The sequence below is a fragment of the Labeo rohita genome, chromosome 23 (genome assembly GCF_022985175.1).
Source record: "Labeo rohita strain BAU-BD-2019 chromosome 23, IGBB_LRoh.1.0, whole genome shotgun sequence".
NCBI classification, from domain to species: domain Eukaryota; kingdom Metazoa; phylum Chordata; class Actinopteri; order Cypriniformes; family Cyprinidae; genus Labeo; species Labeo rohita.
In genome coordinates this window covers 6,182,209-6,196,953 of record NC_066891.1, presented here as the reverse complement: position 1 = coordinate 6,196,953, position 14,745 = coordinate 6,182,209, and the positions used below count along the sequence as shown (strand labels likewise).

General features: G+C 33.9%; 1 protein-coding gene across 3 annotated transcripts in view; it reads right to left on the bottom strand.

Moving 5' to 3' along the window:
- LOC127155029 (cadherin-11) overlaps window positions 1-14,745 on the bottom strand; it is a 97,257-nt gene continuing 82,512 nt past the window's right edge. For all 3 annotated transcript variants that reach the window (XM_051096970.1, XM_051096971.1, XM_051096973.1), the window contains 7 exons: window positions 14,423-14,559; window positions 13,650-13,771; window positions 11,111-11,228; window positions 8,493-8,819; window positions 6,212-6,416; window positions 2,660-3,026; window positions 1-2,561 (listed from right to left, as the gene is read on the bottom strand). In XM_051096970.1, the coding sequence (XP_050952927.1) occupies window positions 1,656-2,561; window positions 2,660-3,026; window positions 6,212-6,416; window positions 8,493-8,819; window positions 11,111-11,228; window positions 13,650-13,771; window positions 14,423-14,559 (2,182 nt within the window). In that variant the 3' untranslated portion in view covers window positions 1-1,655. The remainder of the gene's footprint in view (window positions 2,562-2,659; window positions 3,027-6,211; window positions 6,417-8,492; window positions 8,820-11,110; window positions 11,229-13,649; window positions 13,772-14,422; window positions 14,560-14,745) is intronic.

The window sequence follows — 14,745 nt, the reverse complement described above, 5'->3', positions numbered from 1 at the left end:
AAATAAAATAAAATAAAATAAAATAAAATAAAATATGAAAAGAAAAAAAAAATCACTGAAATAAATATGTTTAAGTTAAGGTACTAAAATGACCAAAAACTAAATCTGAAATAGAAATAAATTAAACGTGTGTGTGTGTTTAATTTATAAACTACCAGTCAAAAGTTTTTGAACAGTAAGATTTTTAATGTTTTTAAAGATGTCTTTTCTGCTCGCCAAACCTGCGTTTATTTGATCCAAAGTACAGCAAAAAAGTTAAATTTTGAAATATTTTGACCATTTAAAAAAAACTGTTTTTTATTTAAATATATATTAAAATGTCATTTATTTATATGATCCAAGCTAAATTTTCAGCATCATTACTCCAGTCTTCAGTGTCACATGATCCTTCAGAAATCACTCTGATTAGCTGTTTAAGAAAAATTTTATATTATTATTATTATTATTGTCAATATTTACACCTCAGTACATTTTTTCATGATTATTTGATGAACAGAAAGCATTTATCTGAAATAAAAAGCTTTTGTAACATTATACACTATACTGTTCAAAAGCTTGGATTTAGTATAATCAATTTATTTATTTTATTTATTTTGGGAAATAAATTCTGGAAATTAATACTTTTATTTAGCAAGGATGCTTTAAATTAATCAAAAGTGATGATAAAGACATTTATAGGCATAAAGAAACCTGAACGAAATCTACTCAGCTGTTTTCAACATAATAATAATAATAATAATAATAATAATAATAATAATGATAAATGTCTTTTGAGCAGCAAATCAGAATATTAGAATGATCTCTGAAGGACCATGTGACTGCAGTAATGATACTGAAAATTCATCTTTGAAATCACAGGAATAAATTACGTTTTAAAATATATTCAAAGAGAAAACAAAAATATTTCAAAATTGTACTGTTTTTGCTGTACTTTGGATCAAATAAATGCAGGCTTGGTGAGCAGAAGAGACTTATTTTAAAAAACAACATTAAAAATCTTACTAATCTTACTGGTAGTGTATATATAAAATAAAAATGACAAAAGCTCAAAACAAGATGAATAAAAATCAATTTGAACTAAAATCAAATAAAAGCTGAAAATAAAAGAAATGATAAAATTATTTACTGTTTATTAATTTAAATGATAATAAATAATAATTTAAATGAATTAAAAGATATAAATAATACTAAAATTACACTGGTGTAATCATTTGATAAATAATCAGATACTTGTTGATTAAATCAAGCAAGTAAATTGTAAGAAAGCCATGTTTGTTCTCTTTTTCAAATCACAAGACCATAAAGTCTTGTGATCTGATCACCAAAAAACGTGTTAATGCTGGGTATAAAAAAAAAGTCTGAAACCATTGGAAATCTGAGATTGAAACCTAAAAAATGAGTAAAAGATTTAGATAAAGATGACTTAATGATTGTATTTTACAATGTAAGCACTGTGTGTGTGGCTGGACATCAAATGAACGCGAGTGACTTACATAAGACTCTCTGCTCCTCTAAAACACTGACATACTGATTTTTGGCAGGTCCATATAAAATTCTCTTTGTCCAGATTGTGCTCATTGGCTCCGTTCAGCACTTATTGCTTTTGAAAGCTCACGATGTGACATCACATCCTCCCTCGTTACTCCCATTTCCTCTTAGTGCACTGCTTCCAATCCTTCTGTGTTTTCCTCCTCGCCCTGCCATGTCTTGTTCGATTCAGTTTTTTCATCCTCTTTTCTTGTTTCTGTCTCACTCTCGTCTTCTGTCTTGTTCATTTCCTCTTCCCGCTGTTCTTCTTTTAAACACTCGCCCTGGTGTTTTTCGTCATCCTCTTTTTCCTTCCCTCGTTCCCTGAAAATATCAAGCAATTTGTCAAACTTAGGTCCCCATTCCTCAAATCTGTGTTTCTGTCCCTCTGTATCTTTTTCGGCCTCGCTTTCGAGCGAGCTGAGAGACGTGGCCTGTGAGCCGCCCCCCTCCAATCCGTACGTCTGCAGCGAGTCGTATGGCGGCTGCATGGGGTCAAAGGTCACCAGGGCTAGACGGTGTTGCAGGAAATCGCCCATTCGGTTTGTCAATGAATCTGCGCCTGCCTTTTCAGAGTTCGCTTGGCCAACTTTTCCATTCCCCAAGCCCCACCCCCTTTCATACAGCCCCGCCCCTCCTGGGAGGGGCATCACTAGGTGTGGCACATAGTTCTGCCCGCCCACCCCGTACAAGCTCATTAGTCCAGCAGCTTCTGGGTAAAGAAGCATCGTCCCGGTCAAAGGTATCTCTCCGCCACCCCTCAGTAAAGTACCTTCCATTGTTCTGAACGGCAAGTCCGTAGTGCTCAGGTTGGTTGAGCTCTGGCTGGTGCTGATGAGCGGAGCGTCCCCGTTCTTATCCAAAGCTGAGGCGGTGGTGGAGTCGTCTGTGGTGATGGTGGAAATGGAGGCTCGTGTGGTTAAGCAGTGAGGGGACAACTCGGGTTTATGGCTCACAGAAGTGCTGGAGGCCTCTGAGCAGGAACCGCTCTGGCTGGAGCCCTTCACAAACAGAACCTGATCCGAATGCACAGACTGAGAGAGAAAACAACAGAACAATAGAACAGTGAGGAACATGATCGGGCTTTTTAATAGGATTGCAATGGGATAAATATTAGTGGCAAGAAGTTTACCTGATCCTGGCTGAGCGTGTGGCTTTCAGAGATGACCTCACTTCCTGTCTCGCTCTCTTTTGGAATGCTGTCGGTGGATCCGTCTGCCCTTTTATGTTCTGATCCATCCCTGCTCTTGCCGATAAATACTGAACCGGATTCTAATGGGCCGCTGGCCTGGCCTTGGCTGCCGGGAAGAACGTACGCCAGTTTGGCGAGGTCCATCCTGGAGTTGAACGGGCCGAGTCTGTTTCTCGAAGCTGGAAGGGTCTGGATGCTGTAGCAGTACCGTCCGTAGAGGGGTGCAGAGACGGGACGGCGCGGATCCAAACCCAGACTCTGACTCCAGCTGAAGGTTCTGATGCTGTCCAAGTTATCCTGAGAATATCTGTTATAATAAAATAGAAATTACTAGATCAAAATGCATTTTAATGGTTAAGTATGGAAGCCTATTTCAGCCACAAAAGAAAAAAAATTATGCTTTGGTTAATTATGATTAAAAAAATGACATAAGTCAAACTTATGAAAAGTCAAATGATTTGATCATAATTTTTATATTTTTCTCAGAATTATTACATGTCAAAATTTTAATTATTATCTCATAATTACTCAAAATTGTGAATAAGTCTCATATTTTTTACTTACTGTTATAACTTTTTTCTTAATGTTCTCATAATTATGACCTTATGCTGATTTGGTGTTTAGGAAACATTTATTATTATCAATGCTGAAAACAATTTTGCTGCTTAATATTTTTGTGGAAATTGTGATATCTCATAATTATGACTAAGTATCTCTAATATGCTGATAATCGTGTATTGTTTATCTCATTATTAGTATCTCATAATTTCAACATTTTCCTTGATTATTACTTAGGACTTCATATTTATGTCATAATTATAAATTAGTATCTCATAATTTAAATTTTTTCCTCAGTTATTACTTAGGATGTTATATTTATCTTATAATTACGAATTAGTATCTTTAATATGCTGATAATCATGTTTTGTTTATCTCAATCAGTATATCATAATTTCAACTTTTTCCTCAATTATTGCTTCGGATTTCAGATTTATCTCATAATTATGACTTACTATCTCATAATTTCAACTTTTTCCTCAATTATTACTTAGGACATCAGATTTATCTTATAATTATGGCTTAGTATGTAATAATTTAATTTTTTCCTCAATTACTTAGGACGTCATATTTATTTCATAATTATGACTTAGTATCTCTAATATGCTAATAATCATGTGATGTTTATCTCATAATCAGTATATCATAATTTCATTGTTTTCCTTAATTATTACTTAGGACGTCAGATTTATCTAATAATTATAAATTAGTGTCTCATAATTTAAACTTTTTCCTCAATTACTACTTAGGACATCATATTTATTTAATAATTTTCTCTTTTAAATTTTAACTTTTTTTCTCAATTATTACTTAGGATGTCATATTTATACCATAATTATAAATTTGTATCTAATAATTTCAAATTTTCAATTATTTCTTAGGACGTTATAATTATCTCATAATTAGAGCATGACTTAGTATGTCTAATATGCTGATAATCACGCATTGTTCATCTCAATCAGTATATCATAATTTCAAAGTTTTCCTTAATTATTACTTAGGATGTCAGATTTATCTCATAATTATGACTTAGTATCTCATAATTTCAACTTTTTCCTCAATTATTAGGACATCATATTTATCTCATAATTATAACTTGCTATCTCATAATTTCAACATTTTCCTCAATTATTATTCAGGATGTCATATTTATCTCATAATTCTAATAATTTCAACTTTTCCCTAAATTATTACTTAGGATGTCATATTTATCTCAGAATTATGACTTCGTATCTCTAATATGCTGATAATTGTGTATTGTTTATCTCATAATCAGTATATCATAATTCTAATGTTTTCCTCAATTATTACTTCGGATGTCAGATTTATCTCATAATTATAAATTAGTATCTCATAATTTCAACTTTTTCCTCAATTATTACTTAGGACATCATATTTATCTCATAATTATGACTTAGTCTCTTAAATTTCAACTTTTTACTCAATTATTAGTTAGGATGTCATATTTATACCATAATTATAAATTTGTATCTCATAATTTCAAATTTTTCCTCAATTATTTCTTAGGAGGTTATATTTGTCTCATAATTATAACTTAGTATCTCATGATTTCAACTTTTTTCTTAATTATTACTTAGAACGTGATTTTATCTCATAATTATGACTTAATATCTCTAATATGCTGATAATCACGTATTGTTTACCTCATAATCAGTATAACATACTTTCAACTTTTTCCTCAGATATTACTTAGGACGTCATATTTATCTCATAATTATGACTTAGTATCTCTAATATGGTGATAATCGTGTATTGTTTATCTCATAATCAGTATATCATAATTTCAACTTTTTCCTCAATTATCACTTAGCATGTCATATTTATCTCATAATTATGACTTAGTAACTTAGAATTTCAACTTTGTCCTCAATTATTACTTAAGCATGTTATCATTTCAGCGTTTACTTCATAATTATGACTTAATCTCAATTTCGACTTTGTCTCATAATTATGACTTAGTGTCTCAATTTTTAACCTATGTCATAGCTATAACGTCAAATTATGACAGCATCTTACAATTTTAACTATCTCAGAATGCTGACTTATTATAATTTATTATAATATTTTATTAATATTACATTTCATGCCATAATTATGATTTACAATGTATATTTTTTTCTTTTGTGGCAAAAAAAATGGGGTTCCATAGTTACACCTTCGAGCTAGTAATCCATAAAGCTTCTGTTTATTAGGAAATACATCACCAAATTTGAGAAAACTGCACAGATTTAAGCATTTCATTGGACTTTTGCAGGGAAAACCACATTCCTTGCAACTTTTGCATCAAAACAAGATAAACCAGGTATTTCTAAGTTACCAAAAAAGTTTAATTAAAAGATTTGTTGTATTCCCAGTGGAAGCTCCCGATGCAATGATTTAAAAACAGCCAGCTGTGTCTTTAAAAATAGTTGCGTGTGAAGTATTTCACCAACCTGCCCAGGAGTATTACAGTGACATCAAACAGGAATATGATGGATAGAGGACTAGAACACAGAGTGGGTATTGAATGGCATAAATATTAACTAGATGAACTTTGTACTGAAACAGCTGTCAGATCTGCATTGTGAAGGCTCATTTAACCACACACACTCCTGAGTTACAGAGCCCTCATTAATCAGACATACATTTAATATCATTTAGAGTGACTGAATGTATTTAGAGTAACCAGAGATACAAGAGGAAGATACACCAGTTTGTGGTGAATGTCAGCTTATATTCAAGCTGAATGGTTCACATGGGCTATTAATATAAAATGGCATTTTCTAAGCCAAATGTCAAGAAATGACATGCGATTTAAAAAAAAACAGATAGTGCCAGCAATAAATCTGGGAGATTCAAATGATGAAATGAGATGTCTATTTCTGTGAACGTCAGAACCATTGCAAACACACACACACATGCAGAGACACTCACATATTCTTGCTGTCCCGAAGCCGCTGTGCCCTGCGCATGCTCTGGGGGGCACTCTTCAGGGTCGCGATATCGAAAGCGGCCGTGTCCGCCTCTCCGCCTCCCTCGTCATCATACGTGATGATGTTTTCCCTGATCTCATCATCTTCCACAGGAGACTGAGTGTCCCGTTTCTGCCTTCGCAACGATAGCGAGAGCGCCGCTACAACTATAGAACAAAAAAAAGAGTGAGAAAATGACAGGAAGTTATTGCCATTTTTATGAATAGGGTACAAAATAGACAATTTCTTGTTTTCCACTAAATAATCAATGAAAAGAGGTACATGTGTATATATATATATATATATATATATATATATATATAGGTATATATAGGTATATATTTATTTATTTATTTATTTTGTTTTTTTGTTTTTCAAATAGTGTTTCATTATTGCAACTAGTGTAACAATTTTTACTAATTTTGAAATACACTGACACTCAAAAGTTTGGGATCAGTAAGATTTTTTAATGTTTTTTAAAAAAGTTTTTTGTGCTCATCAAATTTTTATTTATTTAATCAAAAATACAACAAAAATTAAGTTTTTGATTTTAATGTACTTTAAAATATAATTTATTTCTGTGATGCTTAATACTTTTGGAACCTGTGATACTTTTTTCAGGATTCTTTGATGAATAAAAAATTTAAAAGAACAGCATTTATTCAAAATAGATTTTTTATCTAACAATATAAGTCTTTAATATCACTTTGTATCAATTTAACACATCCTTGCTGAATAAAAGTATTAATTTCTTTTAAAGAAGGAAAGAAGGACAAAAAATGACTGACCTCAAACTTGACCGGTAGTGAACACTGTTACAAAAAATTTCAAGTTTTAATAATTGCTGTTCTTTTTAACGTTTTATTCATTAGTGAATCCTGAAAAACAAATTACAGGTTCAAAAAGTTTTGCATCAACAGGAATAAATTCTATTTTAAAGTATATTAAAATAGAAGACCACTATTTTAAATTGCAATAATATTTCACAACATTATTTTTTTTTCTGTATTTTTATTAAAAAAGAAAAAAAAAACAGCCTTGATGAGTAGAAAATCCTTTTTTTAAAACAGTGGCAGCGTAGCTCTAATGCAATAATGATACAAAAATACTACAAAATACTAAATAATAAATAAAAAAAACAAACAAACAAAAAAAAAAACATATTTTATAAAGGTTGAACATTGCAGCGTGGCAACATTTTAACACCTTACTTCAACAGAAAATGTCCAAAAACTACTTTCTTAAGAGTGATTCCAAAAGATTCAGAAACTCCTTTAACTAAATTATCTTGTTTTTAAACTGAAAACTAATATGTAGTGAATTAGTTTTCTCAGTGTCCTTCCTAAAAGCTTTTTCCCCCCTCACTGTTAATTTTTCATTTTTGTCTGAAAAAAAACAAAATGCAAATTATAATTGCATATTTTTGCAGAAATACAATTATATCATGGTAAACACTTCCAAGAAACTGTAATTTAACTAAAATTCCCAGTGGGAAAACGCACTTCCAATTTCAGTAAAGTGCACTTCCAATTTCAGTATATTTTTCAGCCATATTTTCATAACTTTTTGTAAAGCCATGTTAGATAAAGTTAATAAGTTAACTAATTTAAGATGCAGAAAGTCAGTTTGTAAAGGATTTTAGCGGGCGCCCATGAAAGTGTGGAAAAAAATAGGTTAAGTGGCTTCAAAAATCGTATATATTTGCATTATGTTGCAGGTGAAAAAGTGAGGGAAATTATATGTTGGCATACGGCTAACTGTAAGACAGAGTGTATTTGTAGAAAATGCCAATTCCACCTCTCACTTACTGCACCAGCTGACTTATTTAGTAGAGTTTGAGTGTTCAATGTCATTTGGGGAACCTTAAGGGTGGGAAAGCGTTGTTCCGCAATCTCAAAATGCCATACGATGCCCTCAGCACTCATCAAGTGCTGTTTATTATAAGTGACTTAGTGCAGAAATGAAACCCAAACACGTTCATTAGCAAAGCCAGCTGACAAACGGAGGAGAAACAACAACGAGGCAGGTTGGCGGAAAGTTGGAACGACCCATAAAAAAAACACACATATATGGAAGAAAAGCTGCAATTTCAAGACAAGCCAAGAGGCAATGGTGGATGAAGACAGCGAGTGATGGACAGATGTAGCAACAGCACATCATTAAACCAGCTGGGTATAGAGGCGGAGCGAAGGCTGAGTAGCAATCACAAAACCTGACGAAACGGACTGGAAATCAGAACTGACCCAGAAGAGTCGACGCACAGGCCAGGATGGCCAGCATGGCGGCCGAGCTGACGCCCAGCAGCGGGGAGTTTGACGGTAAAGGCAAACACGCCGTCTGCCTCTCCCAGTCCGGCACAGACTCTTTATCCTTCTCGTCCGTTTGTTGTTTTCGTTCTTCCGCCCACATGCCTCCGTTTTGGCATGGACACAACGTAACGGTAATCGTTCCTGTGCTGCTGAGGTCTGACGCACCGTCACGGAGCATTATGGGTATTTTTAGAGTAGATAAAGAGGAAGAGCGAGGAAGGGCCTTCAGGGACGACAAGAGCACCAGACTCGCCGTGTGGTCTGGAAGCAAAAGAAGTGAATAACATAAACAGCCGTCAGTCATTTGACACATTATGAACGAAAATTATTTTTTTTAAATGTAATAAATAAATATAATTATATTCTAGAGAGAGAGAGAACTTTTTTTTGCTGTAAGGGAAAGGTTATTTATTTTACTTTTTCCAATAATACACATACACTGCTGCTCAAAAGTTTGGATCAGTACGATTTTTAATGTATTTTAAATACAGAAAAAATGTTATATTGTGAAAAATTATTATTATGTAAAACAACATTCTTCTATTTTAATATACATTAAAAATGTATTTCTGTGATCAAAGCTGAATTTTTCATATTACTCAGTATTCAGTGTCACATGATCGTTCAGAAATCATTCTAATATACTGATTTATTATCAGTGCTGGAAACAGTTGTGTTGTTTACTATTTTTTGGAACCTGTGATACTTTTTTCTGGATTCTTTGATGAATAATAGTTAAAAAAAAAACAACATTTATTTAAAATAGAAAGGGTTTTTAACAATATACGCTACTGTTTAAAAGTTTGTGGTCAGTCAATCTTGATTCTTTCTTTTTTTGAAAGAAATTAATATTTTTATACACCAAGGATGTGATAAATTAATAAAAAAGTGATAGTATAGATTTACATTGTTAAAAACAAATTTATATTTTGAATAAATGCTGTTCTTTTTAACTTCTAATTAATCAAAGAATCACAGGTTCCAAAAAATATTTGGCAGCAAAAGTGTTTTCAACATTGATAATTCTAATAAATTAGCATATTAGACTGATTTCTGACAGATCAAGTGACACTTAAGACTGGAGTAACAGCTGATGAAAATTCATGGCAAAAAATTAATAAATAAATTATATATATATATATATATATATATATAAATATATATGAATAGAGGCATATTTATTAAATATAATATAAAAAAAATAATAAATAGAACATTTACATAGAAATGTAACATTTTATATATAACCCAAAGATATGTTCTATTATCATTATCTTTAAAATATATATATTTGCTATATGTAACATGTTTACAATTTGGGTTACAAATAAATGATATAAAATTATATATATATATATATATATATATATATATATAGTACTGTGCAAAAGTCTTAGGCCACTAGTATTTTCATCAGCTAAAAAATGGTTTAGTGGTCAGTTAAAGTCGGTCTTTTGCTGTAGTGTGTCAGTAGGAAATATCAGATTACATTTCTAAACATTCATTTTGCCATTAATCGTAATAATCCAGTGAGATTTTTGTTTGCACAAGGAGTCTGACAACAGCGAGTGCTCTGCACAGAGATCTGATCTCATCATCATCCAGTCTGTCTGGAATGACATGAAGACACAGAACAAACTGAAACAGAGTAAATCCAGATGAACTGTGGCAACATCTCCAAGATGCTTCAAGAGACCTACCCGCAAAGCTACCTGAAAAATTTTGCGCAAGTACACTTATGGCAAAATCTGCTGTAAACGCAAAGAATGGTCACACCAAATGTTGATTTCATTTAGTTAATAGAAGGTAATTGATAAAGAAAATCTATTTATGACTGCATCCTCATTTTACAGCATTTTTACACAAGTGCTGCAGCTTTGCAGGTGGAGACTTTGTCACAGTTCTTCTGGATTTAGTCTGTCTGAGTTCGTTCTGTTTCTTCATGTCATTCCAGACAGACTGGATGATGATGAGATCAGATCTCTGTGCAGAGCACTCACTGTTGTCAGACTCCTTGTGCAAACAAAAATCTCACTGGATTATTACGATTAATGGCAAAATGAATGTTTGGAAATGTAATCTGATATTTCCTACTGACACACTACTGCAAAAGACCGACTTTAACTGACTTTAAACCATTTTTAGCTGATCAAAATACTAGTGGCCTAAGACTTTTGCACAGTACTGTACGTTTTCCTCACTGAAGACTTTCTAACTTCTCTTTTTGTGTTCCACAGCAAAAAATAACAGCATACGGGTTTAGCCAGACATGGATGATGAATACATTTTAATTTCGGGGTGAGCCATTCCTTAAAACAAATTAGAAATCAGCAGATTGAAGCGGCGAACAGGACAAATGAGCGAAATGAAAGCACGGTTTGCCGGAGCACAGAGAAGGGAGTTTGCCGTGTTCACCGGAGTAGAATGTGACAAAAAAGATAAATGGATGAGCGTAATGAAGGAGGATATATGTCTGGACAAAGACCGGGAGGGAGATGAGGAAAACTGATGGGGAAGAAAAGACGGATGGATGACAGGAGAAGCGAGCGCACCTCCCCGCTCTCTGATGGAGAAGTTGAGCGCGCTGCTAGACTCGGCGGGAATACTGAAGTGGATGGGAGAGTTGTAGCTGCTTTGGTCCTTATCCATTGCTCGAATCACCTGCACTACCTGAAACGCAAATGAAGACAGACTGATACGGTGATTTGCACAAAAAAGTCCATTTTTCCCTGCTGAACAGCTAACGGATTATCAGTCTAACATGCCAAGTCATGTTTGGGCTGACTCACCGTGCACTGCGTCAATAACTATATCAGTCGCTTATAGAAATCTGCTTTTCTGAAATGCCTTTGATAAACTAATCTCTTTACAGAGTAGCATGGAGGTTCACTTTTCCCTCAGAAAGGCAGACAGTATTGTAACTGATCGGCGTCATTGTGATCAGAAAGAGGTGAAGGGATTTGTTTTGCAAAAATGTCCAGTTGAGTGCACATAATCCTACTTGTTATATGGCTGCTTGCCACATAAATATTCCAAGGACATGCAATCATGATGTGAGAGTAAATGATTTTAATATGCAACAGCTATTGTAGGAAAGAAGTTGCCTGGGGCAGCGATTAATTATGCAGTAATACTTTATTGCAGAATGCTGCTATTGACCGATCAGAATTAACCATCTCAGATTTGTTTATTTCAAAAGAATTGTTTATTCCACTGGTGTCTTTAATTAAATCGCATTTGCCAATATGACGAGAGTCAACATGCATTAGTCATTTTACTTTGGTTAAGGGGTGTTGTTAAGCACACAAACCAAAGATAAAACACCAGTGTGCATAAGGGATGACATTAATGCATGAATGCATTCATTTTAGTGTTGTTAAGTTTAATGTAGTTAAAGGACAACAAGAACAACAATTTACAAAAAATTTACTCACTCCCTTATCATCCAAGATGTTTATGTCTTTCTGTCTTCAGTCGTGAAGTAATTATGGCTTTTGAGGAAAGCATTTCAGGATTTTTCTCCATATAATGGACTTCATTGGTGCCCCGATTTTGAACTTCCAAAATGTAGTTTAAATGCAGCTTCAAAGGGCTCTAAACGATCCCAGCCGAGGAAGAAGGGTCTTATCTAGTGAAACGATCTGTCATTTTTTTGGGAAAATAAAAATTTGTATACTTCTTAAGCACAAAAGCTCATGTAGCACAGGCTCTGGGATGCACGTCCACGATGCTACATACCACAGAATCACGCCGAAAGATCACGCGGAACTACAGACCCAGTGTTTACAAAGCGAACGCGCAAAGACTAAGAAAGTGCAAGTAAGTCAAACACTGTTTACAAACAAAAAGATACAACAATGTCAGACAATTCTGACATTGTAGGAAAAAATGAAATGGAGTTGTTCATCATACTCTACCTTTTTAAGCCAGAGTACACAGACGATGAACTTAGACGTGATTCGTAGTGTCATGGACGCGCATCCCAGAGCCTGTGCTACACGAGCTTTTGTGCTTAAAAAGTATACACATTTTTATTTTTCAAATAAAATGACAGATTGTTTCCCTAGATAAGACCCTTCTTCCTCGGTTGGGAACGTTTAGAGCCCTTTGAAGCTGTATTTAAACTACATTTTGGAAGTTCAAAATTGCGGCACCAATGAAGTCCATTATATGGAGAAAAATCCTGAAATTCTTTCCTCAAAAACCATAATTTCTTCACAGCATGAACATCTTGGATGACAAGGGGGTGAGTAAATTGTAAATTAACCAAAAAATGTCCAATAAATTATTATTATTATTATTATTATTTTTCACAAATTTTTTATTTTATTTGGGGGTGTTGTTTTTTTTTTGTTTTTGAATAAAGAAAACACTGTACTTTATTTTTATTATTATTGGAAAATAAAAAGTTAAAAAAAAACAACAACAACAAAAAAAAAACCTTTATTATTAGTATTTTTTTCTACTCAAAGGAACTCAGGAACAGAAACAAATCCGATCGGTGCACCCCCCTTATTTAATTTATTATATATATATATATATATATATATATCATTATTATTATTATTATTTTTTTTTACTTTATTTTGATGTCACATTTTTCAGCTAAACCCAACTTTACAATTTATATATTTATATATTTTATATTATTATTTTACTTAATACAATCCAATAATAATAATAATCATCATTATAATTCATCTATTTAATAATAACAATAATTTTATTTTAATAATGTTTAATAATGTTTTATGTCATTTGTTTTTTTGTTTGTTTTTTTTTGTATATTTTATTTTATATTTTACTTTATTTTGACATCACATTTTTCAGCTAATCCCATCACAAATCGCCCATAAATTCTGTATGGTTGTCTTCTGTTGTTTTAACCCAAAGATTTAGATTTATTTATCTATCTAGGATTTTTTTTAGTTCTCATTTTTATCATATATTTAATTGTATATATTTAATTGTAATTTTCTCTCTGGCTGTCATCCAGTATGCTTCTTGGCCATGATCTTTTAAAGCAGACCACGCTGCATCATTTACAGACTCTTTTCCATTGCAGCCTTCAAAAGGTCAGAGATCACTGACCTGTCCAGCAGCGCTGGAGTCGCACACAGCTGTGTTGTATTGTCGGTCCAGCTCGGGGGCGTTGTCATTGAGGTCCAGCGTCTCTATGGCAACCGCTACCCTGGTGACTTGGTTGGGGCTGTCTAAGAAACAGAAAAGAATGGCATGACGGGATATATATATATATATAAAATATATATAAAAAGCAAAAGAAGTTAGAAATCAAAAGCTTTTAAGCTGCAAGTAGGTCAGCTAAATCTTACTGACCATGAAACAGAAGTTAAGTCCAATCTGTCTCGTTACTGTTCTCCATACGCTCTTTGCTCTTTTGGGACATAATGTTACATCACAACCAGAAGTGGCCCGAACGTCATCTGATGTTCTGAATTTGACATTACATAAAGCCAGAACAGAGGCAAACTTATCGCACTCCGAGCGTGTGTCTAATATGAAAGTAATTACCGAATATGAGCTGAACGAATTCGCTAAAGACTCAGAGTGACTTCTGAGGATGCAAGATAGTGTTTTATGAGGGCCAACGGGAAGCACAAACGGCCGACCTTGAGCTCGGGTGGACCAGACTCAAAAGCAATTCGACTTTTCATTCTATTATCCCTGTCTCTTCCATTTCTGTCTGCGCGTGTCTCTGCCATGAGCTTTCATGTCCACGGCCGCCACCGAAGTAATAGCCTTCCTGTGGGCCGATTACACGCTGCTACCTGTGTGAAATTGTCAGGCGCTCAGAACTGATGCGATGTCCCTTTAAGAGCGGCGCCGCAGAGGAGTTCTGGTACCTCTCTGTGTGGCGATGACGGTAATGTTATGCCATTGCTCCTGCTCCCGATCCAATTCCACGGCCGTGGTGATGAGGCCATTGTCAGAGGCGATACGGAACAGCGCCTCGGGGTCCGACTCGGGATCAATCGAGTACCTGAGAAGAAATGGACAGGAATAAAAGAAGGAGGCCAGACAGATTAGACGATATAAAGGAGCCAGTGCATCAATAAGCCAGTTAATCAAGTGAAACGGAGCAGGTTAAGTCAAAACAGCCCACATGCCTCCCGTGGCAGACAGAAACATGATGCAATATGAGTTTTTTTAACTAATAATGTAAAAA